This window comes from Lineus longissimus, chromosome 1 (genome assembly GCF_910592395.1).
Source record: "Lineus longissimus chromosome 1, tnLinLong1.2, whole genome shotgun sequence".
NCBI lineage: Eukaryota > Metazoa > Nemertea > Pilidiophora > Heteronemertea > Lineidae > Lineus > Lineus longissimus.
The window spans coordinates 17,560,663-17,588,256 of NC_088308.1; the positions used below are offsets into that span (position 1 = coordinate 17,560,663).

General features: G+C 43.2%; 2 protein-coding genes across 2 annotated transcripts; both read left to right on the top strand.

Moving 5' to 3' along the window:
- Window positions 1–1,706: 1,706 nt before the first annotated feature.
- LOC135489358 (microsomal glutathione S-transferase 1-like) lies at window positions 1,707–4,150 on the top strand. The gene is made up of 3 exons (XM_064774677.1): window positions 1,707–1,953; window positions 2,198–2,289; window positions 3,031–4,150. Exons 1-3 carry the CDS (start codon window positions 1,831–1,833, stop codon window positions 3,269–3,271), a joined length of 456 nt encoding a protein of 151 aa, XP_064630747.1. The 5' UTR covers window positions 1,707–1,830; the 3' UTR covers window positions 3,272–4,150.
- A 729-nt stretch (window positions 4,151–4,879) lies between these two features.
- On the top strand, window positions 4,880–9,599 carry LOC135489350 (C-type mannose receptor 2-like). Its single transcript, XM_064774665.1, has 11 exons — window positions 4,880–5,001; window positions 5,276–5,314; window positions 5,529–5,700; window positions 6,001–6,218; window positions 6,578–6,743; window positions 7,259–7,506; window positions 7,688–7,753; window positions 8,111–8,279; window positions 8,405–8,658; window positions 8,919–9,084; window positions 9,325–9,599. The coding sequence occupies exons 1-11, from the start codon at window positions 4,965–4,967 to the stop codon at window positions 9,563–9,565; spliced, it is 1,776 nt and encodes a 591-aa protein (XP_064630735.1). The 5' UTR covers window positions 4,880–4,964; the 3' UTR covers window positions 9,566–9,599.
- The last annotated feature ends 17,995 nt before the right edge of the window (window positions 9,600–27,594 follow it).

Below are 27,594 nucleotides of genomic sequence, written 5' to 3' on the forward strand. Positions count from 1 at the left end.
CAATCCTGTTGGCATGTAGGTGTAAACAAACATTTATTTATCACGTCAGTGCTTACAATACTTGTACATGTACATATATGTGTTATTTAGGTAGTGACTTAGTTGACGGCCCCGACCTGAGTAATATCACAGCGTCTAGTTATTTGATGTAATGGGTTAAACGATTTTTAATAATCGGAGCATGTAGGTAGGGTGAATCTACTGGTATACATGTTTTGACTGCTTCGGTTACCTCCTGGAACTTCTTTTTCTTCCAAACGGGTAATAGGAGGGGAACTTGTTCGGAAAAGGGGAGATTGACAATCGCAATACATATAATTTGTCTTCACTGTTTAAAACGTCTAATAGCCACTGCAGTGCTGAAATTTACACGAGATATGTATATAAGTAACAAGTTATCAGAGGTTTTACAATTTAGGAACTTCTGGTCCTCCCAGATCTAGAATTTTAAAGACAGACAGTTTTTTTCCTGAATAACCCTATAGATATCTGAAATGACCACTCACTTGTGCCAACTTGATTCGAGCTGTGTTTCCCAAAGCTTGTAATACTTGATATTCCACTCTCTAGTGTACTGTAGTCATCGTTGCCTCCGTACACGTTATACATTGTAGCCAAGGGCCCAATAGAAGCGACCAATGGTTAACATCAACATGAGCGAAGGAATCCTAACAACTTGTTCTATGTTCGAACCCCTTGATGATTCTACATTATGATAATTACTTGCCTCCTTCAACACCCGGTGGGCGTTTTGAACAAAAGTAACACAGCTGCCAGTGCAGTCGCTAGAAATCCGCTCTTCAACAGCAAATGCTCCAAAAATCGTTGTCTCCCTAATGAGCGAGGCAATGGTTGAATAAAATTAATTATTGAACTGGGTCTCGTCCAATTTAGCTGGAGTACCGTTTCCAATTTCACAGGACTTGCCAACATAGATTTTCGGATTTTCTCAAAACTGTCTGTAGTTTTGTGCTTTTGAAATAATGACAGTAACTAGAGACCTAGGTGGTGGTGATGGTGGTAGGGGGTAGGGGGGGGGGGGGTGCTTATACATGTCAAAGGGAGTCGAGTTTAGCCCAACCTAAAGTATCTTAGAATAATACGTTTCGCACATTCGCGGGTTCATCTGTCGAAAACTACTCCAAGATGTGCGATATCGGTGCCTCATTGCTTGCCATATCAAGACAACTTCCGAACTGAGCGCAAGAATTTCAATCTGATTTTTCAGAAACAAGTCCTGAAGAAAACGATAATGATTTGCAGTAATCTGTTATGTGACGACTTGGCCAGAGTCGGTTAACGGCAATATTAATTGACCATATCGATCTCGGTAGAAATTTAATCAATGCTTTGAGCATGCAATGTGTGAAACATAGGCTTTGGCCTGTCACCATTGATCATGGCCATCGAAGTGGCCGTAGGCAACTTAACTGGCCAGCTGTGCCACAGCATTTCCGCATAAATTGCTGGCGATTACGGGGATGGATGAAAAGCATTTCATGCAACAAATCCGAACTATGGTGCCAATTAAATCCGCCCATATCAACTGATACAGGTCATATACCGGGTAAAATGTACTGGCATATAGGCTAAGTACATGCCCTTGGTAAATATTGATATGAGACTTATTGTCATTGACACGGTATGAGACATGTTCTGCTTATACATGCATCGGCATATAACTACTGTGTCCGATCTCATGCGCTATATAATATGACCGGCATGCATGTTGTGATTATTGAATAGGCCATTAAGTGGCCAGGGCACAATCACCGAGGTCTATCTGTTCCGCCCACTTTCGTTGCTCACTTCGCCAAGAAACCTTCCATCATGGCTGCCCAGCTAACATTTGACAGCGATGTGTTCCGTAGCTTCGCCTTCTACGCCACCATATGTGTGGTCAAGATGATGTTGATGAGTTTGTACACGGCGAGGTTCCGTATTGGAAAGAAGGTAGGATAGGGCACTATCGTCCACTTTCTATTCGAAGGCCTATGGCCAAGCGATGTACAATTGAATAATGCATAGTCGATAATATTCCTCCGCAGCGACGTGCCTACCAATGATCGCTAAACTGGGGAGTTACTGCAGTTAGTATTTTTGCTGTGCATTTCTGAAATGTACACTACACTCTAAGTAATCATTAACAAAAAAATATATCAGTGATTAATTCCAAATTTTTTAACGGCGCTGTCAGGTGTTCGAGAACCCAGAGGACTGCAAGGGTCAGAAAAGGGATGGAAGGCCAGTGCAGATTAGTAAGGATGAAGACGTGGAGAGGGTTAGAAGGTAAACTCCTCACTTAGGACTTTATATATATGTTTATTCGTACTACTTTCCGTTGTACAGATAACAAAAAATAAGGTGCAATAAGACAATACAGAGTTGGGTGCAAATACAAGTTTACGATAAGGCAAACAAAGTAAAAGGTAAGACTGAGAGTCGAACCCGAAAACCTCTCATTCTTGGAGATGATCCTGAATAAGTTACATTAGTATCTTGAACTATCACAATAAAACTAACACCAAAAACAATACTCCATCAAATCAACCTGTACACAAAAAGTTAATTATCATGTTTATTTCCTCTTTTGTGAGAATATGATTCCCTGCCTCCCGCATTTCAAGCAATTCCCTAACTTGGATGGCAACCCTATTATGCCCCAATCCCCAAATTTCCCTATTGATGTCCCATCAATACGTGCCATCTGCCGTCGATCATCATCATTTTGAAATTCATATACAAAATCATTTTAACTAATGCTATATATTTGGCCATGGTTATGAAGTTTTAATACTTCACCTTTGGGAGATGCAATCTTATAATCCTTATTAGATTGTATATACTGTGTAGACGCCCAGGTACCTGTGCAAAAGGCCCGTATTACGCGTAATGAACCGACGTGAAACAGACGAACCGAAACCGGCTAATAACGTCAACTCTGTTCATATGATCGATTAAAAATAAGCGTCCTCGGTTTAGCTACATTCCTCCCATCGTTTTTATCGAGCGTAATATTTCTCATTGCAGGAACCACCAGAACGACATTGAGAACATCATTCCATTTGTCCTGTTAGGCTTCGTGTACGTGCTGACCGGCCCAGCCGTCTCTGCTGCCCTGACCCACTTTAGGGTGTTCACCGCCTCAAGGATCATCCACACCCTGGCTTACCAGATCCCCATTCCACAGCCGAGCAGGGCGTTCAGCTTCCTCGTCGGACTCATCATCAACATGTCTATGGCTGTGCAGATTATCATATACGCAGCCTAACAAACGATAACTGTGCTCAGTGAACTTTCGAAATTGCACTGTGGCAATGTCATATGTACATCAAAGGACATACATCATCAATGTCATCTTCAGTCTTGCTTAGCTTAAACTTGCCAACAGCTTAGCCGACACAAAAGTTACTGCGAAACAACTAATAGCAATAATTGTTTACGTGATACATTACAGCTCACTAGCATATACCCGAGGCGCGGGCTGTTCGAGGTATAAAAATCGGATTGTGTGGGTGCGGGTATGTTGTGGGTTTGGTGTTAATGGGGTGCTGGTTTGTGAGTAAAATCTCCGGGCGTTATCTATATTTACGTCAATGGCGACAGTGGTATATTGATATTGATAGATGATATGTTACTCAGAGTCATAAAATTTCCACTGTTTTTCTCTGTAAAATGTCTCCAGTGTTGTTGTTGCTAACAGTAAACTATGATGCGGCCTTACTGGAATCCCCTACTTACTTATACTTCTAACAACAACAACAAAAAACTACTGCAACTACCAACTACTGTACATGATTAGATCATGAAAACTGGACTACAAAATGCATGATATTGTCGCAATGACTTTATTCAAAGTACTCAAACATACCTATTAACCTCCCTTGTGTAAAACTACATCATGTCAGTTGATAATGGATGACAGTAGAGGTAAAACCAGGCTTATTAAGGTGTTCAACGCTAAGTGCAACTCGTCAATTATAATAGTGATGGTAATATGTAGTGTATATACATGTACGTGCAGAAATGTGATACGTAGTGGTACACTACCTAATATGAAACGCCGCATTGTATGATAACCGGACTGTAAGAAAACTGTGAAAAATCTTATCAAGATATTATTTTAATAAATTGCAATTTTATGTGACAATTGTCTTCTCTATATAGTTAATGTTGAGGCAGTTGATCGACTGAGCCTCTCAGTCTGCAAGTATATATGAGCACATTTCGTCGGTCTCGGCAGACAACCACAAACGTGGCACAACTAGTTTTCATCACCACCGCTAGGGGTGGTAGAATTGTACCCAATGTACACTTTTGGTGTATTCGAGTCGACCCCCCCCCCTTTCTCAACAGATGTAACACTGGGATCAGCAAGAATATGTACAATGATAGAATGCCCGGGAAAATTAAGGATATAGGCCGACCATGCACTTTTTAACATTTGCGATTGGCTACACCAGACGTCACTCCGAGGGCAGTACACGATTCCACTGTTAGTTCAAAGCCCTTTGGACTCCAAAATCCCCTATTACACAATCATTGTAGGACTTATTCTCCATCAAGACTTAATATACCTTTACATCGACCAATGACCTCTATTCCGCAGTATGATTGTGGCTTCAAGGCAGTTTACATAAACTGTATGACCATGACCATCGATAAGTGTCTTTTACGGTTAATGAAAATAAAGGTAGATGTACGTAGATAACTCATCATGGGATTGTGCGAAAATGCTTTTATAGATTCAGGTTTCATCTGTAAATCAATGTCTTGGTCCTTCCCTAACGATCTTTATGATACTCAGTGTACTATAGAATCCTTCAAGCATAATTCGATCCAAGTCTTGAGTCCATTTTTGCTGTTGAAAGGAGTGGTGCTCAGACGAATTCTTCAGTCGCCCTTTGAGTATATATTGTTGATACCTCCACAAAACTGTGAACACTGTCCCTTTCGCGACAAAGATGCAATCATGTTGGATTATTGCCTTACTTATTATAGGTAAGACTAATAGTCTGTTTTATTCTCTCTTCAACTAAAATGTTACAACAACTGAATTACTGAACTGGTCGAGGGCATTCCGTTTCAAAAACAACTTCAATGTTTGTGATTGTGTGATTGACTTCGAGGGCACTTGACCTTGCACGATAGTCGTAAAACAGCACTCTATCACGAAGTGCTCTTCATTATTCATGCATCCTACAACATAATTTACCGTAAACCCGGTAAGTCATAAAGTAACATTGAATATTGCTCACATCAATTCTCACTGCAGGTTTCGTCGCTGTGTCAGTCACCTCGTCCTCAAAAAAAAGTAAGTTAATTGAATAGTCAAAACATTATTTTCTGATCGACAGCAAATTATAAGGAGAATGCACATGTCGATAAGTATCATGAGCATTGCAATTAGCAAACATAGAAGAATATTGAAGAGGAAATCGAAGTTTGAGCATATGGCATGACGACATGGTTGCATAACAAACCAAGACAATCAATATTTTTTGATAGAACCCTTTATATTTCCTTAGATAAATGTCCATCTGGCTACCGATACCTGATGATGACAAAGTCATGCTACAAACTCTACACGGAGAAGAAGACATATGATGAGGCCAGGAGGAGGTGCCAAGATGTCCACCCGTCATATCACTTGGTCTCCATTGCTGACAAGATGGAGAATAGTATTGTTCAGTACTATGCGTATGTATTAGTTCTTACCTGAAGTATTTTCGCAGATTAGCAAAGATTTAGAGATTTTTTTGTACGACTTGGGCGTCTAACTGACCCGAGCGACATGGGTTCAATCATCGGGCTGGTATTTGCTATACCCCACTCTCTTGTCTGAGTATAGTTGATGTGAATGAATTAGCAGCACCTCTCAATCTACACTGCCTCCTCTGAAAAAGTGGGTCTGGGCTTAATCTATAAAGTGGATGGTATTCTACGTCAGGTCAGACCCAGGTCTGTGTGAAAAAGTGCTACTAAATTGACTCTTTATAGTATGAAAAGCGGCTCAGTCTGGATTGGTATAAGGAAAACAAGAAGTTCTGCCAAGGACCGTTGGGACACCGGAGATAAGGTGACATATAAAAGGTGGTCAAGGCGACACCCGCGGAGAGGGACGTGCGGATCGATGCGCAGCACTAGCGGGTTCTGGGATGTCAAGTCGTGCAGCAAGAAGACAGCGTATATTTGCAAAGGGAAACCAGTAACCAAAAGTAAGTTAGTAAAATTTATCTTTTACCATTTTAGGAGCTGTTGTAGACTAGTGGCTCGGACTCTGCACTGGGCCAGTCGTCAAGAGGTCAAGAGGTCCTGATCTTGGTTCGAACCTCATAGTCGACGTGAGTCGACTCGAGTACACCAACAGTGAGGCAGGCCTCGCTGTCCTCCACCCACGTGTAAAATGGGTACCGGTCGGAAATGATCCATTTGTGGCGCTGAATGAAAACGTTAAGGATCGCAGTTACATGTAGCTGCATGTAGCAAGATGTTGTGTTTTTAACATATTCGCCCTGCCTCCATTTGTCTTCAGAAGTAGAATAGGACAGTTGCACTTTAACCGATTTCCATTTAGCACGCTGCATGCCCGGTTATAAGAAAATGAGAGGTGGCTGCTACAAGCTGTTTGAGGATCAGGTCCATTTCCACCTCGCTGAGATCATGTGCCGCAGGTCGGGGCCAGGGTATCACGTTACCTCAATCAAAGACAAGTCGGATAATCAGATGGTGGTATCTTTGCTGTAAGTGAAAAACAAGACTCATGTTTGTGTCGGCTTGCATCATAGCCACACTGGTCCAACGTACACGTGGTGAGCGATCGGATATTCGACAAGGACTCGTCGAGGCTTTTGTCCAGCTCATTTGCATAAGTGTGTGAGCGAGGCAAAGAATGACAGATTAAATCCTTCAGGTCCCTATATCAAAAGTTTAGTGCCCTTCATTAAAATGCGAATTTCTTTTATGTCGTTTATGAGAGATATAAAAAATGAAAATAAGCCCATTATTATTCAAACGTTAACATGTTATACGGTTTCATGTTTTTCATTGTCTATCCTTGATCAAATTTCATTCACTCTTTCTGCCTTTCTCCTAATGATGAGTCGATCAACGCCGTCATTTTGGGCTGAGGTTGAGAGATGGTATGACGATGAATCCCCTATCCCCCAAGGCACTCAGTAAATGGTGTTTATAAGGAAAAGTGTGTTTGTTTTAAAACGTGAAGAATGCTGTTCAGCCGTATTAATCCTATTTCCAGAAAGGGCACATCAAAGGTTGGGAACTACTGGATTGGTCTTGAAAGGAAACCTACCACTTTCGAAACGAACCGGTTTAAATGGATTGATGGAAAACCTGTCAGTTTCTTTAACTGGGGGAAAGGCCAACCTGATAATAAGTATGGGAAACAGTATTGCACGGTGATCTCTCGTTACACTGGAAAATGGTCAGACTTCTACTGTAACAGTCCAAATAATTTGGCATTTGTATGCAGAGGGGAACTGCAAGGTGAGAATAACAGTGACTTTGTCTGTGACTGTAATAAGCATTGGTAACATTTTAACGGCATCGTGATGATGCTGATGATGAGTGTAATGATCATAACATTGAAACGTGTCAAAGAAACACACACTTCGATTATCGAGCTAAACAAAATTAGAGCTAGGTGTGTTCCCGTCTGTCGTTTCAGATAAATCAACCATTGATAAATTCGTCGCGAAGATGAAGAAGGAAAGACAGAGCATTGCAGGAACAGGTATTTTCACGTTAAATTATCGAGTCGCCCAGGAAAAGCGACCCGCTATTAAAAGTTGACTATCCAAAGGATCATATTAGATATAGCAATATTTACCCTGATAATTTCACTACATGCACGTATCATCGTCTATCAGTACCGTAAAATACAGCGTCGTTGTCCTTCTGAATCAGTTCTGTTCACACTGAAGGGAGCAACATGATTACAAAATTAACGATAACTGACATATTGTACTCTCCGTGTATGAAAATCCGGATATCAAATGAAATGCGGCGCAATGAATTCGTATAAAATTATGAATTCATGATATTATAATTTTTGACAAAATGTATACATTTTGTATTTAATATTTCGTAGACCAGGGATGTCCACTACACTACCTTCGAGTAAACACGCGATGCTACAGATTGTACACGACCAGGAAGAGTTTCGACGCCGCGGCGGCAAGCTGTACCAAGGACGACCCGGGCTTCCATCTGGCTACAGCATCTTACAAGGAGAAAAATGACATCATCAGGACCTTTGTGTAAGTTGACACCGTTATAGATAAACAATGCTATCTTACATGTTATTATGTTCGGAACGAAGTCCCTGACACGACCATTCAAATTCAAGTAGCATGTATGTCATTAGTTATGTCCTCTAATTTAGGAGATGGGCTAACGGATCATCACTTTGGATCGGTTTTAAAGTAAAGGATGGAATATCACTGAAACACCAGAAATGGTTTGACGGGAAGAAGGTCGTTGATGAAAAATGGGTGACTCGAAGTTACACCAACACCGAAAGATGCGGTGTGATGACAAGTTCGGGCCAGTGGAATCGCTATGTTTGCTTTGAGTATGTAAGGCTGCCTTTCGCCTGCGAGGGTAAAGCAAAGGCAAGTGCTAAGGAATTAGCAAACGGTAGGTCACATTTTCAGTGATATACAGCTATTGAAAGTTGTACTGCCCTCGTACAACATAACAAGGTTCGATACCAGAATGACACTGGTTAAGTTGGTGGAAGAAATATGACAGGTCTCGGGTGTACACTTTCAATTTTCAGAAGGATAAATTCTGTTCTGTTTAATCAAAAACGAAGAAACCTCGGCGATATTTCGTCGGCTTTTGCCGAGGAAATATCAGAATATCGTAATTGACTTTCCTTCCCTCCCTCCCTCCAGGTTCCTGCCCTAAACGTTACACAAAAGGTTTGGGGTCATGCTACAAGGTCAACCGGAACAGAACGAATCGAAAGAATGCTGCAAGAATCTGTCAGAAGGATGGGAAGGATTACCACTTGGTTACCATCACCAGCGAGCGCGAGAACTTGTTCCTGATGCACCTGACGTAAGGGAACGTTTTGCCGTTTTTCTATTCTTCTCTGTGGTTGTGTCACGGTATATACATGTAGAATAGGGCAGCATTTTAATGAGATTTAGAATACATCTATAATGGTGGTGATTAGTGTCAATAAGCAGCCCGTAGAGGTTCTTCAGCGTCACGAATATTCAGAATCTCTGTTAAACCGTGTCCCCAATGTCAGCTTATGTTTTTTTCCGCACCAAACCTTTCTTTTTTCTCTCCTAGAAAATCTGTGCACCTTACCCAGTGGATAGGTCTGAGGAAAGTCAAGCCCAGGACGTATGCGTGGGACAACAAGGAGCCGTTCTCCTATTCCCACTGGAAACCAGGCGTTCTAAAGTATGCTGAAACAGGACGGTCAAGGATGAAGACATGTACGTCGATGAGTAATGGCCAGTGGAAAAATGAATACTGTGTAAGCCTGCTCCGCCTCTACTTCATCTGCGAGGGGCCGGTTAAGGTCTAACTCTTGCTGAATTAAAAAAAGCACTATGTATTAATTGTTGTTGGTTATGAAATATTTATTCATTTTATTAACTGGCCGTAACCAGAGAAAGTGGGCACACAAAGAAGCGTTTCAGTCAATCTATTTTCTAGGTCTCCCAAAACACGTAGAAGTCGAAACACTGGGATAATTTACACTGGGTGCAAACAGCCAACTCGGTTTCTCAAGCTCCTTAATATTCCTTCCATACGGTGAGGTATGAAAAATCAATCAAGAGACAACAGTACCACATGATCATAAGTTCCTTTCAAAGGTCTATCAATGGTTCACTAGCATCGATACGAACACCGTACGGCTGGTGGTTGCCAATGGAGCAGCTTACCGCGGGCAGGTTTGTTCCTTACCAGTCGACGCCAAGGTTACGATCATGATTGAAAGCTCGAAATAACCCGATGTTGCTTGTCTTATCCTTCATTGCGGAGCATACATGTACTTGTGGTCTACCGACTGAAGTCTTGTTGCCTATTCTTTGAACACCAGATCGACGTTACTGACCTAGGAGCTCGAGTGTTGCTGCCATTGATGTCGGGTGTCTCCCAAACATGGTTTTATATATACATTGCACAAGTACTATACATGTACATGTACTTAGATGCTCGAAGTTGCCCCGTGCACATGCATTTCGCACCGCTCTGGTATATTTGAAAAACTGATCACATGGATTGTGTCAAAGGTCGCATTCCGGACCCACCACCACCACCATCACGCACAAAACCAGTTTTGTGCTTAAAAAGATGATTCGAGAAAATTTTATTGTGCTAAATAGTATGTCTTAATTAAATTATGCATTGTACCTGGCCGACTGATTGTGTTTTAGGCAAAATAATCTTCAAACTGTTATTTTAATGATTTTGTTCACTCAAACTGGTGAACTGGACAAGAGCTGGTGTTTCTGTGCTGTAGTTGTGAAGACCGCTAACCGTATGGTCAGTGTCTAAATATGAAATTCCAATCGGAATAATTAGTCTAAATAAGCTGAATTGAACAGTTTTTATCGATTCACTGCACACTCACGATTAATATAAATCAATGGATTTCGAATCACATCTACCTGACGCACAAATTCACTTAATAAAATCGCCCTACTTCCTGTTCATTGAAATATCACTCGGGTGGCGATGTTTGGACCTAGCAACCAAGAAACTAATCGATGAAGCCATTCATTCTCGTTAATCTAACGCAGCAGTTAATAGAGGCAGTATTCATATGACCTTTCAACGGGGTCTTCCGTTGGAACATTGTGTATGTATCGCACTGTAATCTCGTTCACTGTAAATTTTGGCTTTCTAAAAGCTGTCCCCATGTAGGAGGCATTGCAGTTTTGATGCACACATTACGAACTCTTCGTGGCAATCTGAGTGATTTAGTGTCTTTTTCCTAGAGGTCACAATAATCACGGACTTGGTGTGTAGGTCCGTGCAACAAGAGATGTGTTTTGACAACATCGACCAGTAGTTCGCAGCCATGAATCGGACGGCTGTGCGCCACCGATCAAATGTCGATATGCAGCAAATCTATCAAAAAACCAGATTTGTCGGGCTTCTGTTCACCAAATAAGCTCATTGCGGAGATTTTGTTTGTCTGGTGATATTGTAGATTACCATTATGGGCTGTCGTGATCTTGAGCATGCACATACAATGTAAGCGATGTTTCCGTTTTTATGTCGTGGTGCCGTGTGTTCAAACGACACTCCCGCTTGACGTTCAAGTACTATAATGCAAAATGACACTTTTTGAAAATGTTCGGCCAAAATCATGGTCAAAAACAATTTTTTGCGACTTCTGGGAGGGGGGGGGGGGCATTTGCCCTCTGCCCCCGGTTAGAGATACGCCCCAGCTGTGTTGCACCAAGCCAGCAGCAGTTCTACACACAGCAACGGAGAGATGACCAGCGTTGCAGCCAACAAACAACCCATGGAACCTACCTTTAAAGGTACAACTGTCAATAAGAACGGTCGGTGCTAAATCCAGCGAGCTGATAGCAATTAACGGAGAAGAGAGCAGCTTCGAGACACTGCATGGCCTGGAAGCGATCAGTTCTCATAAAGAAAGCCACGCAGAGACGATCAGTATTAGATTCAGGTGAGCAGGCCAGGTGACCTCTCAACGGAGCTTACCAGGAAATTATCATGACATTTCAGCTCTCTAAAATGAGTAATGTTTTGAACGAACTCTGAGGATCCGATTACGATTTCAGATCCAGATCACGCGATGAGCGCCGAGTTTTTGCTACTGACATTTATCTGGATACTTAGTGGTTTAAAGTTGAATCGTTGGGTTGGACTGATCGCAAAACAATTACATGTGGTGATAATTATTATTAGTTTTATAATTGTTCAAGTTTTCGTTGATATTTAATGCTTTCTTCGGAAGGAAGCTTGGTGGTGACATTTGCTGAACCCCGAGAAACATGTTAGCAGCACAGAATCAATTTCATCGATTCCAAAAGAAAGGGTCAGCTTATCTGAGAGCAGTCAACCTGTGTGTCTACGGCGCTGTTTCGAAATATCACTAGTGACTTATTTGTGTTTCTATGTAAGTGTGTAGGACTCCTGAGAGTTTTCCCCAGTAACGAATTTAGCAAACAACAAGCGATTCGGTTGACAATACGATCAGCATAAAGCTTTCTACGCATTTATATCAGACTAGCGGAATCGAGACGACCATTTGGATATTTGATTGTTGTTTATATCCTTTTCAAGTGGAGATATCTTCTTTAGACAAAATATCCGAAAACTTCATCATGTCAACAGTTACTGAAAGGTGACCTCGAATCATCTTTCGTAGCAGTCCGTGTCAACCTGGATGAGTGACAAGCAAGATGGTGTCCAATAAGTGGATAATTATATGGATTGCACTCTTTAATCTACTTATAGACAAAGGTAAGAGCTTCTTACGATACTTAAGAGACATTCAGTGATCAGCACTTCGATATCTGTAAATGTGTCTGGGTGACCATGTGATACATAGTTTTTTTCTGTCTATAATTGATGTGACCAACTAGAATTCACGCAACAGGAGTTATATGGGTTCATGCGTAAGCTTGCACCCATGGGTGATCCGGGGTCTTAAAAACAGGAAAAAAAACGGCTCCCTGTAAGAGACAATACAATCCAAGACAGTAACATTTTCCTAATGATCGGAACTCGCTCATTCGGTTAATCCGCCACGGTTTGGTATCTCAAATAATCGCAGTCTTCCCCTAAAGACAACAACTAAATCACTAAATTACGGTATAATCGAGTCCTATCACCCCGCGCCATGTGTGATGCAGAGCCAAGACGCCACCGCTGTGACTGCTAAGATATAATGGCGTTCATATATCTTCATCTGTCGATAAACATGGGAACCAACTCAATCATTTTAAATTAGTTTCTCGTCGTAGCCGGAGGTAAAATACTGTATCATAACGCGCAATTGGAGATGCGATGGCTCCTTCCCTCCGAATGCGACTGCGTCAGCACAAATATCAATTGCAAAAATATCTAAGAGTCCAATTTTGTTTTAACTCTTTAAGGCTTTTTTTATACACATAGCTTTCATCGCAACTACATGTACATATAAATGTTGTTTTCAATTGACAAGGTATGCATTGACAAACTATGGCGTTAACCGTTATATCAATGCACATCGGTAATTTAACTAGTCCAAGCAGGGTGACACACGTGTGCGTCCCGAATATCAATCAGCGTTTAATTTCACTAGCAAATATTGTTTCATGAACTAAATAAAGAGTGTATCGGTCTTGATTCAACATTCAGGTTTGATCACCGTCTTTACCTGTGTCAACGTGTGCAATTTAAAAGAGTGTTTATGCCAGCGTTCATAAAATGGTTGATGATCAGTGTTTGACAGCCGTTTTCACTGTATTTAGTACACTCTTAGAAATAAAGGTTTTATGAATGTATACATACATCATACTGAACTTCCAGCGGTTTTGCCTCCGTAGCCTCCACACATACCACTGAAGTAATACGTGTCATTTTTCTGTATATCGCGCGTCTCATTTTACGGTGCACCTCACCCAAATTTGATCTGATTCTGCTGTATGCCTTGTACACTATCTGTATACGGTACATAAAACAGCATATGGTGAGCCTGTTTTTCGATCACACCGACTTCACCTTCCATGGCCACTGCGCTGCTAATATGAACTGGATTGCGAAAGGACTTCACGAGGTTTCCCTTTTAATCTTCTCTAGTGACACTGCGGAAAAAGCAAATTGTGGTTTTTGCATGAGATTTAAAAACGCTACACTTGCCGAGATATCAGGCTTAGGTGCACCCAGGACGACATTTACCCTTTCCGCGTTTATGAGTGAGTAAAACTGATCAACTTCAGTGTCAAATAGATTGCATACTTTTCATCAATGTATAGACGCGCGTTGACTGGAAGCTTAGCAATGTCAATATATTGAGGGTCAAGATGTCATACATACGTGATATGGCTATGCATGCATTGGGCAGATACATCCGTGTCGGCCACACCAATTATCTCCAATCACAATCATATTGCAACCGTCAGTGTTAATCAATCCTGTCGCACATGAAAAGAAGGCAGTCATATAAAACTTGCGCCTAATGTCATTCTCCCGTCGGTCATTCATCATATCCTGTCAGAGGATTGAGTTTACTCAGGCTAAGTCGATTTGGTCGTGAAATTTGCGTGAGCCCTCTAATATTTTGCACTGTATTCGTGGGATTGTCAGAATTCGCTCTATATCTCGAACATATGGTTGCCATGTATCCCGATAATTGTCAACCAACCCGACTAAGAATGATAAAGAGAAGGGATTGATTGTATTGGCTAGATTAATGAGAGCGAGCCGCAAAACCACAAGATGTCCACAGCTAAAATCACGGATCTACATGTATATCGCAGTGCTATAGATCCGTGCATAAATATACTCGGTGAAGAATGATTGCCCCATTCAAGCAAACAAGATAATCATCCAGTCATAATACAATGTAATATACCGGTAAATGCATTTTCTGAGCATCTCATGTACATCTTATACACTACATCTCTCTGAGCCAAACTAAGCATCACATCAAGCATTGAGCCGAGCTTTATACCCCGCTTTTCATCCAGCTCTTAATATACGTCGCGTTGCAAATGTCGGATTCGATCGGATCTCATCGGGTTTTTGCCTGCGTGTGTAAGCGGCCTTATACCATTTTGTCTGGTCATTTGGCAGTACGGACCCACCTGATTCAGCTAGGATGTTGCGACTGCAACCGCTGGTACATGTCAAAATGGGGCACCCTGCTCTGTCATGTCTGTAGCAATGGAATGTAGGCCTAGGTAAAGAGGTACTGAAAAAATGGTACAGGAAAAAAGGTACGGTAGAAAAGGTACTGAAAAATGGTACAGGAATATTCAAAACAGGAATTTAGTTTGTTTTCTGCATTGTACAGCAGTGCCCAATTTATTATCTAATTTTGATCAGGAAGCAAACTTGTCTTGTCGTGGCTTTTAGGGTTTCTCCAGGATTGGGAATAACTACTCGTACATAATTTGTTCTATCGTAGCATCCAGTCTAATTGGTCCGATCAGGTGATGTGGATAGCCATTAAATATAAGCAAATGAGATTGTGATTTGAGTTTTTAAAATTCTTTTCAGATACTATTGTTTTGCTTTAGGCTTGGATCTCTCTGAAGACATACTTAGGAGGAGAGTAACTGGCCAGTTAGATTGATTATAATTATGCTTGTCCTTGAGATGGTATCCGGCTAAAGAAGACATATGCAAGAACGCGTGTCTGAATAAATCACCTTTCATTTAATTAAGAATAAAACAACAAAAGATGTTTTTTTAATGAATGGAGTGATACCTTTCTTTCGTGCAGAGGGGAGAGGGGGGGGGGGGGGATTAAACGTCTTTTTTTGTATGAGATGAAGTTATTTTGGTTTCCCTTTGCTCATAATCTTGCTCTCCCCCTCAAACACAGCTTATTTTTCCTGGAGAAACCCCGGCCTAAGCCACAACAAGACAAGCTTGCTTCCTGATCAAAATAATTCGGCACTGCTGTACTTAAATTCCTATAATCAAGAGAAAAACATTTCCTGTACTTTTTTCCTGTACCTTTTTTCATGTACTTTTTTCCAGTACCTTTATTTCCTGTAGCTTTTTACCGTTCCTTTTTTCCTGCACCTTTCTCATCGTAAACCGTAGCAATGATACACCCGCAAAAAAACCCACTGCCGGATCTGCACAGTCATGCATATAGTGATACATATCTAGTCTTTATAACAAGGACACAGCCGCACATGGCTTACAGGATAGAAATGCAAGCGAGCGAAGGAGCATACAGCTGACACTGGTATGCGAGAATGGGTTTAGGGGGACTTGGCTTCATTGTCAATTGTATGAGTTGATCAAGCATATAGATGAGACAGTTGTCAGTCCATTGCAAGTTGGTGCCCCAAATGCACCGCGACCAGTGATCCAAAGGTCTGTCCTAATAGCAGTCAGGCTGGATATGAAATAACATTTTCATTAGTCTGCAAATAAAAAAAGCAACCAAATGTGAGCAGGGTCTGGTTGCTCAAAAAAACATTTTGTCACAGGCGCTGGCGTTAACTTAACTTGGTATTTATCATCTTAAATCAAGTTAAGTTAACGGCGGTATCATTGACACTGACACAACTTGCTGAGCTCTGGCAAATGAGACGCATGACACGTGTAGGGAAAGGGGAAAAGGGTAAAGGAAAAAAAAAGTAGTCGTTTTAAAAATTCATTTTCCAATTAGTTCAGAAAAAGCCATAATTACATCTTGAGTTGGTGCATGTATGGTCCCCATGGTACTAAGTACTCTTTAAATTTAGCGCCCAGTAGGTGCTGCCTCCTGGCGTCCTTTTATGTAACATACTTTGTATATGTGATTCGACGATGTTATGAACAATTGCTAGCCAATATATTAAGAAACTGAGAAACGTTGTTTAAATCCTTTATTTTCCCCACGAAACGAACCTGACGAGGCCGTAGGCACTAAACATTGAGGAAGATCAATACATTGGCGACCCCGGCAGGACTTATTTTGAAAGAATTGTGCCGTTTATGGTGTAGAAAGGGACATTTTTGTCGTCTCTAATGCCGGCCGTGTGGCCGTGTGGTTAGGTATCCAGTCAAATCGTCCCCAGTAGCAATCGTCCCCGCTCATAGGAGTCAAATCGTCCCCATGTCAAATCGTCCCCGGGTGAAATCGTCCCGGTTTCCGGCGCCAGTGCATGATGGAACCCGGTGGTGTATGGGGTATGGCATAAGGCCAGTAGTGGCATGATATGTCTATTCTATAAGTCTATTCCTGTATAAGGGATAAAATCAGAGGCGGATTTAGAGGGGGGCGGACCCGGCGTACGCCCTCCCTTATTTGAGAAAAATCTTTGAAATTGACCACGAATTTTAGGAAATCGTCATAAAATCGACATAAATATCCGGTAAAAAATAGATGCCCGCCCCCCCCCTTATTCAGACTCCTGGATCCGCCCCTGGAAATAAAGAAAAATTAGCATACGCAGTGAGTTGTTTAATTAAAGGAAAAGTCGTTCAAATAGCCTTTAGCAATGTTTAGTTCACGGACCTGTGAATACTTAGTACGGTATCTTTTAAAGTTCCATGGTGAGTTGATATCACAACCGATCAAAGGGGTCGCTAATTCAATTGATGATGAACACAACCATTCATTATATCAGTGAGTTAATATCACAACTGGGCCTATATTGATCAAAGGGGCCGCTTCAATATGTTAGTGAGTTGATATCACAACTGGGCTTATTGAGCAAGGGGGCCGCAAATTGATGAACACAACCATTCATTATGATCAGTGAGTTAATATCACAACTGGGCCAATTGATCAAAGGGGCCGCTTCAATTAGCTAATTAGGTGAGATGTTGGCGGTCAATGTGTCATTGTGTAAATCCCTGCAAACGGTGCCTTTAGTAATCAATAACTGCAATTAGGGTGAGATGAAGATGATTTTTTGAGAAGATATCATCAATTAAGCAGAGCTATAGGCCCTATATAAACCTGCCGGATTTTAGGGTTCCTCATTCGATTTCGAATAGATGCGACATCCAACATCCAGCAGCATAATGAACGATTGTATTTCCTGCAAGAGACCTGTGAGACCACGACAAGAAGGCCTGCAATGTGATGGTTGCGGTAGCTGGCAGCATCGTACGTGCCACACTGGTATCAGCCGTGCCGAGTACAGAAGAGCCGTGACAGAGGGAAGTGACATTGAGTGGTCGTGTGCAGAGTGCGATGCGAATATCACGGGCGTCCCACAACCCCTGGCTGAGAGCAGTCGTCTTTCGTTGGAGCAGACCCGACGCACGTGGTTTTTGGCAGACCAAGATCGACCAGATGAGACTCCAACCCCCACAGATCGACAAGATGAAACTCCAACCCCATCTGAACTCCAGGAGGCAGCTGACGCTTGGTTGCAAGAGATGCAAGTGGAAGCTGACGCTTTGTTGGAAGAGATGGAAATGGATGAGCCAGCAGACGACCCCGACCCCACCCTTGGAGAATTCGAAGTCCCGGAGCGTTTAGAAGAATCGTCGATGGCTGATGAGACACCACGAGAGTACGTAGGCGGCGATGACGGACCAGCAACCACTTACACGACGGTCACTGATGGGACGCAGCGAGGGAAAACGAAGTTGGCAGACAGCAACGGTTACACGTACACTGTAAAGAAACGACCACGAACCGCGAAGGGGACCACGACATGGACGTGCAGCGTCAGGAACAAAGTAGTTTGGTGTAAGGCGTCCGTGATGCAAAAAGGAGACAATTTCACACGGGGCGTGCAGCCGCATGTCCACGAGGCACAACTCGGTGCAGCCGTTGCCGCGAAGATCCGAGCGGACGTGAAGAAGACGGCCACCCGGCAGGTATTCACGTCGGCAGCGGAGATTGTGAACCGGGCCTTACTCGACGAAGGCATACACGAAACTTCGGCACCCCTTCCGGCGCTTTCGAAACCAGAGAATCTAGCCAGAGCTGCGAATCGTCACCGTCAGAAGGCCAGACCACAAGATCCTACCACCCTCGATTTCGAAATTGACGAAACATACGTTCCAGCGACATTCCTTCGTGCCGACATCACCGTAGGCGAGAAACGTCACCTAATATTCGCAACTGACAAGATGGTCCAGCTCCTTTCGAATGCCAAAACGTGGTATATTGACGGGACGTTCAAGTTGGTCAAGGCACCGTTCACCCAGCTCGCATCCATCCACGCATTCGTGAAGAGCGGAGACAACGTAAAACAAGTACCAGTCGCCTTCATCCTGATGTCGGGGAAACGCAAAAAAGATTACAAGAAAGTGCTCAAGGCCATACGAAGGATGTGCCCGGACAGAAAAGTTGCAAAGATCGTTGTGGACTTTGAAGCGGCGATGTGGCGTGCCATACCTCTCGTGTTCGGCAATATTCGCATCATGGGCTGCTCCTTCCACTGGGCCCAATGCTTATGGAGGAAGATTCAGGAAATCGGTCTTTCGCCAGCATACAAGAACGATAACGATACCCACAAGTTGCTGAGACAGTTTATGGCCCTGCCGTACCTGCCGCACGCACATATCCAGCCGATGTTCGAAAAGCTCGTCAGGAAGGCCAACACGCCCGCTCTGCAAGAATTCACGGATTACGTTCGCCGCACGTGGATCGCTAACGAACTGTGGAGCCCGCGCACCTGGTCTATCTTCATGGAACCCGTGAGGACGAACAATGACGTCGAAGGATGGCACGGAATGCTAAATCGTCATGCCGCAAAGTCGAATCTCGAATTCTACAAGATGACACGCCTTCTACAAGAGCAGGCCAGTCTCATTGAGATGCAAGTTCGTTTCATCTCCGATGCCAAACTGGAACACCGCCAGCGAAAGGTCTACAGACAACAACAGGGGAAGATCTTCACGCTTTGGGACGAGTTTATACAGGAAAAGAAGACGGCAACTCAACTCCTACGAAAGTGCTCGCATCTGGTTGCCAGCAATACGGACAATTAAACCACCTGGTGTTACAAAATCGAACGGACACTGGTGCGCCTAACCATAAACTCTTTAACTGAGGAAGACGTTCTTTTTTAATGGTATAATAATGTGTAAATTAATTGATGAATTGGCGACTGAGTTAGAGTTGTACCGTATGCCTATCACTCTATAACTGTACTATCAGTATCAGGGTTTTATATATACTGTACTATTAAAGGTGTTATCTAATATTACATGTAGTAGGCTATAATAATAATAATAATTTTTATTGTACCCCCCATATTTGGGGAAAGAGAAATAACAATACATTTCATAAAATGGTACATGTAACTGAAGAAAACTATGGTCAAAGCAGATAGGGCCTACATTTATAAAATATGGAAAGTATATTTTTAAAAACTCTATTTAGAGTAACAGCCTATTAATGTACTTGCCTATTAATGTAGTTATCATCTTCTCGTTTGTAATTGTAACGTGACTCGGATAAACAAAATAAGTGTATGTAATAGGTGTTTTATATGCACAAAGCCCACGTGTTCTGCAATATCATGATGTAGCCTAATTTGCTATTTTTATTTGCCGCAATTGAACAGAAATATGGCGTTCGCCACTATTTTATTGTACCCAAAACATCTTGGAAATTCCTTATATCATGTATATTATGTTCACTAAACTAAACGTTAAATGATTGTGCTGTTGTACTTAATTTTGTTTCTTTTTCATCCTAATAAATCATTGATAACTAAAGTCCGAGTTTATTTCTCCATTATTTTTTAAATATAACAGAATAGGGGGCCAACACTGATACACTGTTCATACCCGGAGCCCCCGCCGAGCGACTGCATCACCCATCCCGAATTCCTGACCCACCCCCGGATACTTGGCTCCCACAACACTATTCTGATGAAAATCCTCTGCGTTCTGACAAGTGCGACGAAGACGCAGGTACTCTGCATGGCATCACCGGGACCGCATGTAAAAAAACAGACGCAAGAAAGCATCAGGGCCTGTTGTTCAAAACAATTTTTGTCAAGCCTTCAGACGCCAGGGTTGTGACAAAAATTGTTTTGAACAACCAGGCCCAGGTTGTTAGCAGAAGCACATTGTAAATATTTTATTCATTCGAATTAATGTTATGTTAGCCTACATATTGGAGAGGAAGTCCAAAGTCAAAAGTAGGTAGGCCAGGCCTATCCAGCACGCATACCGGTAGCATCCGGTAGGCCTACACATCACCCGAACCCTTTCCCAAGATAACAACTCTATACCCCAAAACGCCATCAATGTTCTACTAAAATTCATATGAGTAGGCCTACATGTATTTTAACTGTAAAAAACTACAATACTGGCCGTTGAGATGACGGAGAAACACGCAACAGAAGTGCAGTAATTTAATCGACTCCTTCATTCAAAGGCTGCAAGGGACAGACGCTTTCTGATTCTCAGACACCAACGAAACGCTATTGTCAGTTTGCGGAGAGGTGATGTTTCCACCGACGATATTCATGTAACAAAAAATGACGGATTCCGTCTCTACAACTTTAGCATTCGCGGAGCTTCAGTGAAAGGATTGCATCGTTGGGACGAAATTTATGGTCATTGATTGAAGTACCGTATAATGACAGGATAATTCGTGACACTGAGGAGAACAGTTCAGGAGTATAAATAGAATTTTGCAGTTTTGTAGGTGGCGACCCCTTTTTCATCTTTTTTTAAAAAAACATTTCCTACAATTCTGTGACTTTTTATTTAATTCTGTGTACTAAAGTATAACTTGAATTTTCATAACTTGAGGTCCACATGTATTATCTGTACCTGTGCAGTGGAATGCAGTAGGCACCCAGTATTGTTCTACTTTTACTGATATTTGTTCATTTCCACTTTGTCTATTTCAATAATTTTGTTTTATTTCAGGCACGGTACACAAGTGTGTTAGCACAGTAACCTATGGTATCAAATGTTCACACCTACATGTATTTGCTCGAATTAACCCTTTCTTTTTAGGATGGTATTTGGAATGTTTGGCAATTGTGGTGTGTATTTCATGTATTGAATTTCAGTGTGTGCATGTGCATTGATTGTACAGAATTTGTGTGTTTTCTTGCTGTTTAATTGAATTAGTGAGAAGTGAGTATGGATGATAGGGAAATACTTGACGGAATGGAATTGAGGGGGCGTAGGCTTCCAGGAGTTGTGCCTATTGTGCAGCGTGCACCACCAGCCCCGGCGTCAAATATTCTTAGGACTCCTGCCTCACCTGGGGAGCGAGTGTTGGGTTTCATAGGCACCATCCGCCGAAAAGTTACTGATGCTTTTACAGCAGTGATGACTGATTTGGATGAAACGTCGTACGCTCAGGTGCCAATGGATGAGACCACAGTAATGGGAGCTATTGATTTTGGAACTCCAGGTCGTGCGACTTCTACGCCTTATGCTATGCCAATTACATCAGAGCCAACCACATCAGTGGTAACTCCACAGGCACCCCCTGAAGCGAACATGTTTGCTGGATTGCTGCCAGCTACAACACAAGCGCTCACCGCTACTGCACCACCTGAGCCGCCCCAGCTGACTGGATTGTTACTAGCCACAGGGCCGGGTTCAGAACACGCTATCTCTCCTATACCTGACACAGAGAGTAATACACCTGTGGTATCGGCGGAAATCACTACTCCCATTACCCAACCACTATCTGACCCACCATTGCCGACTGGATTGCTACCCTCCGCACGGCGGGACCCACAGGTAGCGACACACATGCATTCCATACCTCCTGGTACTGGGCATGTGCAGGCCTCCACTACTGCACATGAAACTTTTGCCGATGCTACACGTCAGCCTTCTACTTTACCTGCATCCTCAGTGCACTCCTCAACCCCTGTGTATGTTCCCCCAACTTTGGCACCACATTGCTCATCGCCACCTGTAATGGTAGGTAACGCTACAGAAACTACTGTACCACAATATAGCCCTATGTCGCATCCTGCTCCTTCACGTACTTCACATACTCAGAATGTGCCAAGGCCCAATGTAGCTTTCGCTTCTCAACATACGCCTGTAGCAGCTTGGCTACCGTCATCAGCTACATCACCAACTCGTCTTCGGTAGTCAACCATTACTCCAATTGTTCTTTTGGATCTGCTTCCTCAGTAAGGGATAAGCGAACCCCTAAAGTGCCTATGTTTGATGATTCCAAGCTAGACATCGAAGCTTACTTAGCGAACTTTAAAGCGATGACTTTAGGATGGACTTCAGATGAGAAGTTAACTTTGTTGCGTGCGAAACTTACTGGAAAGGCAGCTAGAATATTGGCAGCGTTGGACCTTGGAAGTACTCCTGTGACCTTTGATCTCCTCGTGGCCGAGCTTGAGAAGCACTATGTAGGAGAGCGTTCAGAATGGATTGCGAAGTTACGAGATGTTAGAAGGGAGGACGGTGAATCACTTGACGATTTAGCTTTCAGGATAAGCTTATACAGTAAGCGCGCCTATGGCTCACCTCAATCTGACGTAGGTCTCCAGCTTTATCTTGCCTTGCGGGAAGGTCCCCTGGGGGACAAGTTATTCGAAGTGAAGGATCAGCCTTTACCTGAGGTCTTGAGAAAGGCAAAAAGTTATGAGGCTCACTTGTTGGCAGTAAATCAGCCTGTGTTCAATTATCAGAATGTAGCAGCCATGCATCCACCAGATCCTAGGCCAGGCGGTGAGCAGTGGAATGCAACCCAAAGGCATGCAGACAATTCCCCTGTTGGCAGAGGAAGGGGAAGAGGTGACCCAGGACGTGGCCGTGGTCAACGTTATAGCTCGCAGGATCGCCGTTTTGCTACAAATGGCAAATCTTGTTTTGTTTGCAAGTCCCCTGAGCACTTCTGGCAAAATTGCCCTCGCGTTGTTGCCCATTTTGCTCCTGCGGAAGAAGTCACCAGTTTACCTGACTCAGAGCAAGCAGTTTTAAACCGTTAGGCCATGCTCCCACAAGCGGAGCCCAAGAGCATGGCACACCTCCTCAGACTTTTGCGTCATCTGGCTCCAGTCCCACTCGTGCTTTTATGACAACCTACCTCAGTGGTTTGCCTTCTTGTTTCTTGATTGATTCTGGTTCTCAGACTTCCTTCTTATCGTCGGCAGCGTATAACAGAATTCCAAGGAAGTATCGTCCTCCATTGAAAAAGCATAATTTCGACATTGTCATGGCTGATGGCCAGTCTAAGCTGCCTATTTTAGGGCAGGTATCCATGCCTGTGCGCGTCCACGACACTCGATTTGATTTTGATCTCACTATTACTGATATGAGAGGTATGGATGGCATTTGGGGGATGGATTTTCTCACCCATTTCAAGTGTGATTTGAAGTTAAGTTCTGAGACCTATATTTTTAATGGGAAGGAGTACCCTTTGATTTCTGAGCAGCATAGTGTTCTCCCTCATTCGGTTAGGTTAACACAGCCGTTGAGATTACCACCTGGAACTGAAGTGTTTGCAAATGCAAGGTTAATGCGACCTTTTCGTTGTAGACAGGAGGTTATGTTAGAGCCCAATGTACACTTCGTACAGAGATACGGCATTCTCCCCGCCAGGTCTGTTACTGTCCAGCCTCGTAAGCGACGCTCCACGCCTGTGCAACTCTATAATCCAAATGAAGAAGAAATTGTCCTACCCGAAGGTACGCTTATTGGATATGAATTTCCTGCTACTTCTTGGAAACATAAAGCATCTTCTGAACAATGCACAGCCGCAGCTTCACTGGCTACTGAGTTTCCTACTGACACATATAGCGAGTCGACAGGATTTAGAAGCTATTATACCGCCTCACTTATCCAACCTTTACTCTGAGTCCAGTAAAGAACTATCTGCAGCAGAGAAGAGAGAATTGGCACTGCTTCTCATCAAATACCAATCTACGTTTTCTAGTTCCCCCACAGACATCGGGCAAACACAGTTAGCTACTCATGAGATTAATACTGGCGATGCACCCCCCTTCAGACTTCCGCTTCGTCGCCAAGGTTACCGAAGGGAACAAGAAATACGGAAGGCAGTCCATGACGGCCTCAGTCGAGGGGTCATGGAAGACTCCAACAGTCCCTGGGCAAGCGCCCCTGTTGTGGTTGCTGAAAAAGACGGGACAGCCCGCTTTTGCGTGGATTTTCGCAGGTTAAACTCTGTGACTAAAGCCGACTCGTATGCTCTGCCTCGCTTTGATGAGTGCATCGATTCTTTGTATGGTCAAAAGTTCTTTTGTACCCTTGATTTACAGTCCGGCTATTGGCAGGTTCCTCTCAAAACTGCTGAAGATCGTGAGAAGACTGCTTTTCTGACCAAGGATGGTTTATTCCAATTTTCTGTTATACCTTTTGGGTTATGCAACGCCCCTGCAACCTTCCAGCGCCTAATGGAGCGTGTATTGCGTGGTTTGCAGTGGGATTGCTGTCTACTCTATTTGGATGACGTGCTTGTTTTTGGCAAGACTTTCAAGGAGGCATTAGCTAATCTTCAAGAGGTTTTAGAGCGTTTCCAGCATGCTAACTTAAAGGTAAAACCTAGCAAGTGTCATCTGTTTCAAACTTCAGTTGAGTATTTTGGTCATTTGGTTTCTGAACATGGCATCTCCCCGGTTAAGAGCAAGCTTGACTCAGTGCAAAACTGGCCTTCGCTGGCAACTGTTCCCAGGCATAAGTTGCGTACTGAGGTCAAAATATTCCTTCGATTAGTGTCATATTATAGACGGTTTATTCGCAATATGAGCCAAATAGCTGCACCTCTTTATGAGCTCACCAAAGCCAGCAGTAAGCTTGTTTGGACAATTGACCACGAAGCTTCGTTCCAACGGTTGAAGGCAGCTCTTCTACACCCTCCAGTTCTTGCTTTTCCTGACGTCAAAGGCGGTGATTTCATACTCGACACCGATGCTTCCAACACTGGGATGGGAGCTGTTCTCAGCCAAGTGCAGGAAGGTAAAGAGACTGTTCTTGGTTATTTCTCCAAATTGCTATCAGACTCTGAGCGGAAGTATTGTGTAACTAAGCGGGAATTTTTGGCAATTGTCAAAGCCGTAGAACATTTCAAACCTTATTTGTTTGGTCAGCAGTTCATGTTGAGGACAGATAACGCTGCTGTCAGTCATATGCTCACGCTTACTGACGCCAACGAACAAATACAGCGCTGGCAACTCTTCCTCTCTCAGTTCCACTTTTCTGTTACCCACAGACCCGGTAGATTACATGTAAATGCCGATTTCATGAGCCGCCTCCCCTGTGGCCAGTGTGGTAGGGATGAAGCACCAGAGCCTGACAGACCCAAGGGCCACACTAGGAAATTTCGGATTAAGGAATCTACCGATGTTCCTCCATGTTCATATACCACCGCTACTGACCATTCTGTAGAAGATAAAGTTGAGCAGCTCATGATGGGCTGTGGTGCTGTGACCACTCGTGCTCAGGCCAGGAAAATGCAGCAACCTATGACCAAACCCACGGATAAGTCAACAGATGATACTGTCTCTCAATCTCCAACTGATGTACCGGAAGTCTCCTTACCCTATGACAAGCTTGCAGATCTACAGTTGTCTGACCCTGATATCGGCCCCATCTTGCAGTTAAAACTAGCCAATGCTGACTATCCCTCATACCAAACAGTGTCTGGTGAGAGTCTCAGTGTGAAAACCTTACGGCAACACTGGAGGCATCTCACAGTGGACAATGGGATATTGTTCCGACGGCTAGAAGTAGCTGATAGGCCTACACGGACTCAGATAATTTTGCCAAGGATTCTGCGCAGTAGCGTAATGGAGCAACTTCATTCTGACCCCTCTTCTGGTCACTTAGGCACTTTCAAGTCTCTTTAGCGTGTTAAATATCGATTCTATTGGGTAGGCTGGCGGCGTGATGTCTCTCGCTTTGTCTCACATTGTGAGACATGTAATGTCATAAAACACCCCCACAAGAAGCGTGCAGTACCTCTTACACAACAGCTTTTCGGCGAAGCGTTTGAGCGTGTCTCCATCGATTTAATCGGCCCATTAAAGGAAACGCCAAGAGGCTACCGCTACGCGGTTACGATAGAAGACAATTTCACCAAATGGGTGGAAGCAGCACCACTCCGAACTACAGAGACAGAAGAGGTCTGCCAAGCCATCATTAAGGAGCTGGTTTCCAGGTTCGGGTGTATGTACATACTCCATAGCGATCGCGGTCCACAGTTTGTCTCAAACCTCTACTCTTGTCTTTTGGAGAAGGTTGATGTTGCCCGTAGCCTAACCACCCCTTATAACCCAAAGAGCAATGGCTTGGTGGAAAATTTTAACAAGATACTCAAGAGCATGCTTAAAACATACATATACGATCACAAGCAGAGTACGGGTGATTGGGACATCATGTTGCCAGTGTTTTTGATGGCGTACAGATCCTCTGTTCACAGTAGTACTGGGGAAACTCCCCATTTCATGTTGACTGGGCGGGAGATGAGGCTCCCCATTGACCTTCTATATTCCAAACCGTCTGAATCTTCAGTGTCTGTTCCTTCTTATGTTCGTCAGCTGGAGGCTCGGTTCACGAAAGCGTATTCTTTGGTTAGAAATCATCTGAGACTCATCCAGCGCGTCAGAAACGTCAGTATGAAACAAACTGTCCGAAGTACCAGTCACTTCAACGGGATGACTTCGTATGGTACTACAACCCCCGGAAGGCTTTTAAGGGGGATAAACATCTTCCTTGACAGGTCCATATCTTGTAAAAGAGGTTAAGGAGGATTTCACTGTAATGCTACAGTTGAATCCTCAGGGTGACATGTATCGAACCCATGCTGATAAGGTGCGTCTCGCCAAGGGTATGACACTGGAGAAGTGGCTGAATCGATAGTATGGTATTGATGGTGACCCTAAATTGCTGTGTTATGTAAATGATGACAGTAGTTGGTATGAGTGTGGTTATCTCTGGCATTTAGACTTTTGTGGAGCAATCTTGCAATTGGGTAATTATTTCAACTGACTG

What these genes read in the sequence shown, in the direction of transcription:
- LOC135489358 (XM_064774677.1), top strand. Translation starts at nt 1,831, where the DNA reads ATGGCTGCCCAGCTAACATTTGACAGCGATGTGTTCCGTAGCTTCGCC. An exon ending in GGTTCCGTATTGGAAAGAAG is followed by an intron (nt 1,954 to 2,197) that starts GTAGGATAGGGC and finishes CGGCGCTGTCAG; the next exon opens with GTGTTCGAGAACCCAGAGGA. An exon ending in GACGTGGAGAGGGTTAGAAG is followed by an intron (nt 2,290 to 3,030) that starts GTAAACTCCTCA and finishes TTCTCATTGCAG; the next exon opens with GAACCACCAGAACGACATTG.
- LOC135489350 (XM_064774665.1), top strand. Translation starts at nt 4,965, where the DNA reads ATGCAATCATGTTGGATTATTGCCTTACTTATTATAG. An exon ending in AGTATTGTTCAGTACTATGC is followed by an intron (nt 5,701 to 6,000) that starts GTATGTATTAGT and finishes GACTCTTTATAG; the next exon opens with TATGAAAAGCGGCTCAGTCT. An exon ending in AGGGAAACCAGTAACCAAAA is followed by an intron (nt 6,219 to 6,577) that starts GTAAGTTAGTAA and finishes ATTTCCATTTAG; the next exon opens with CACGCTGCATGCCCGGTTAT.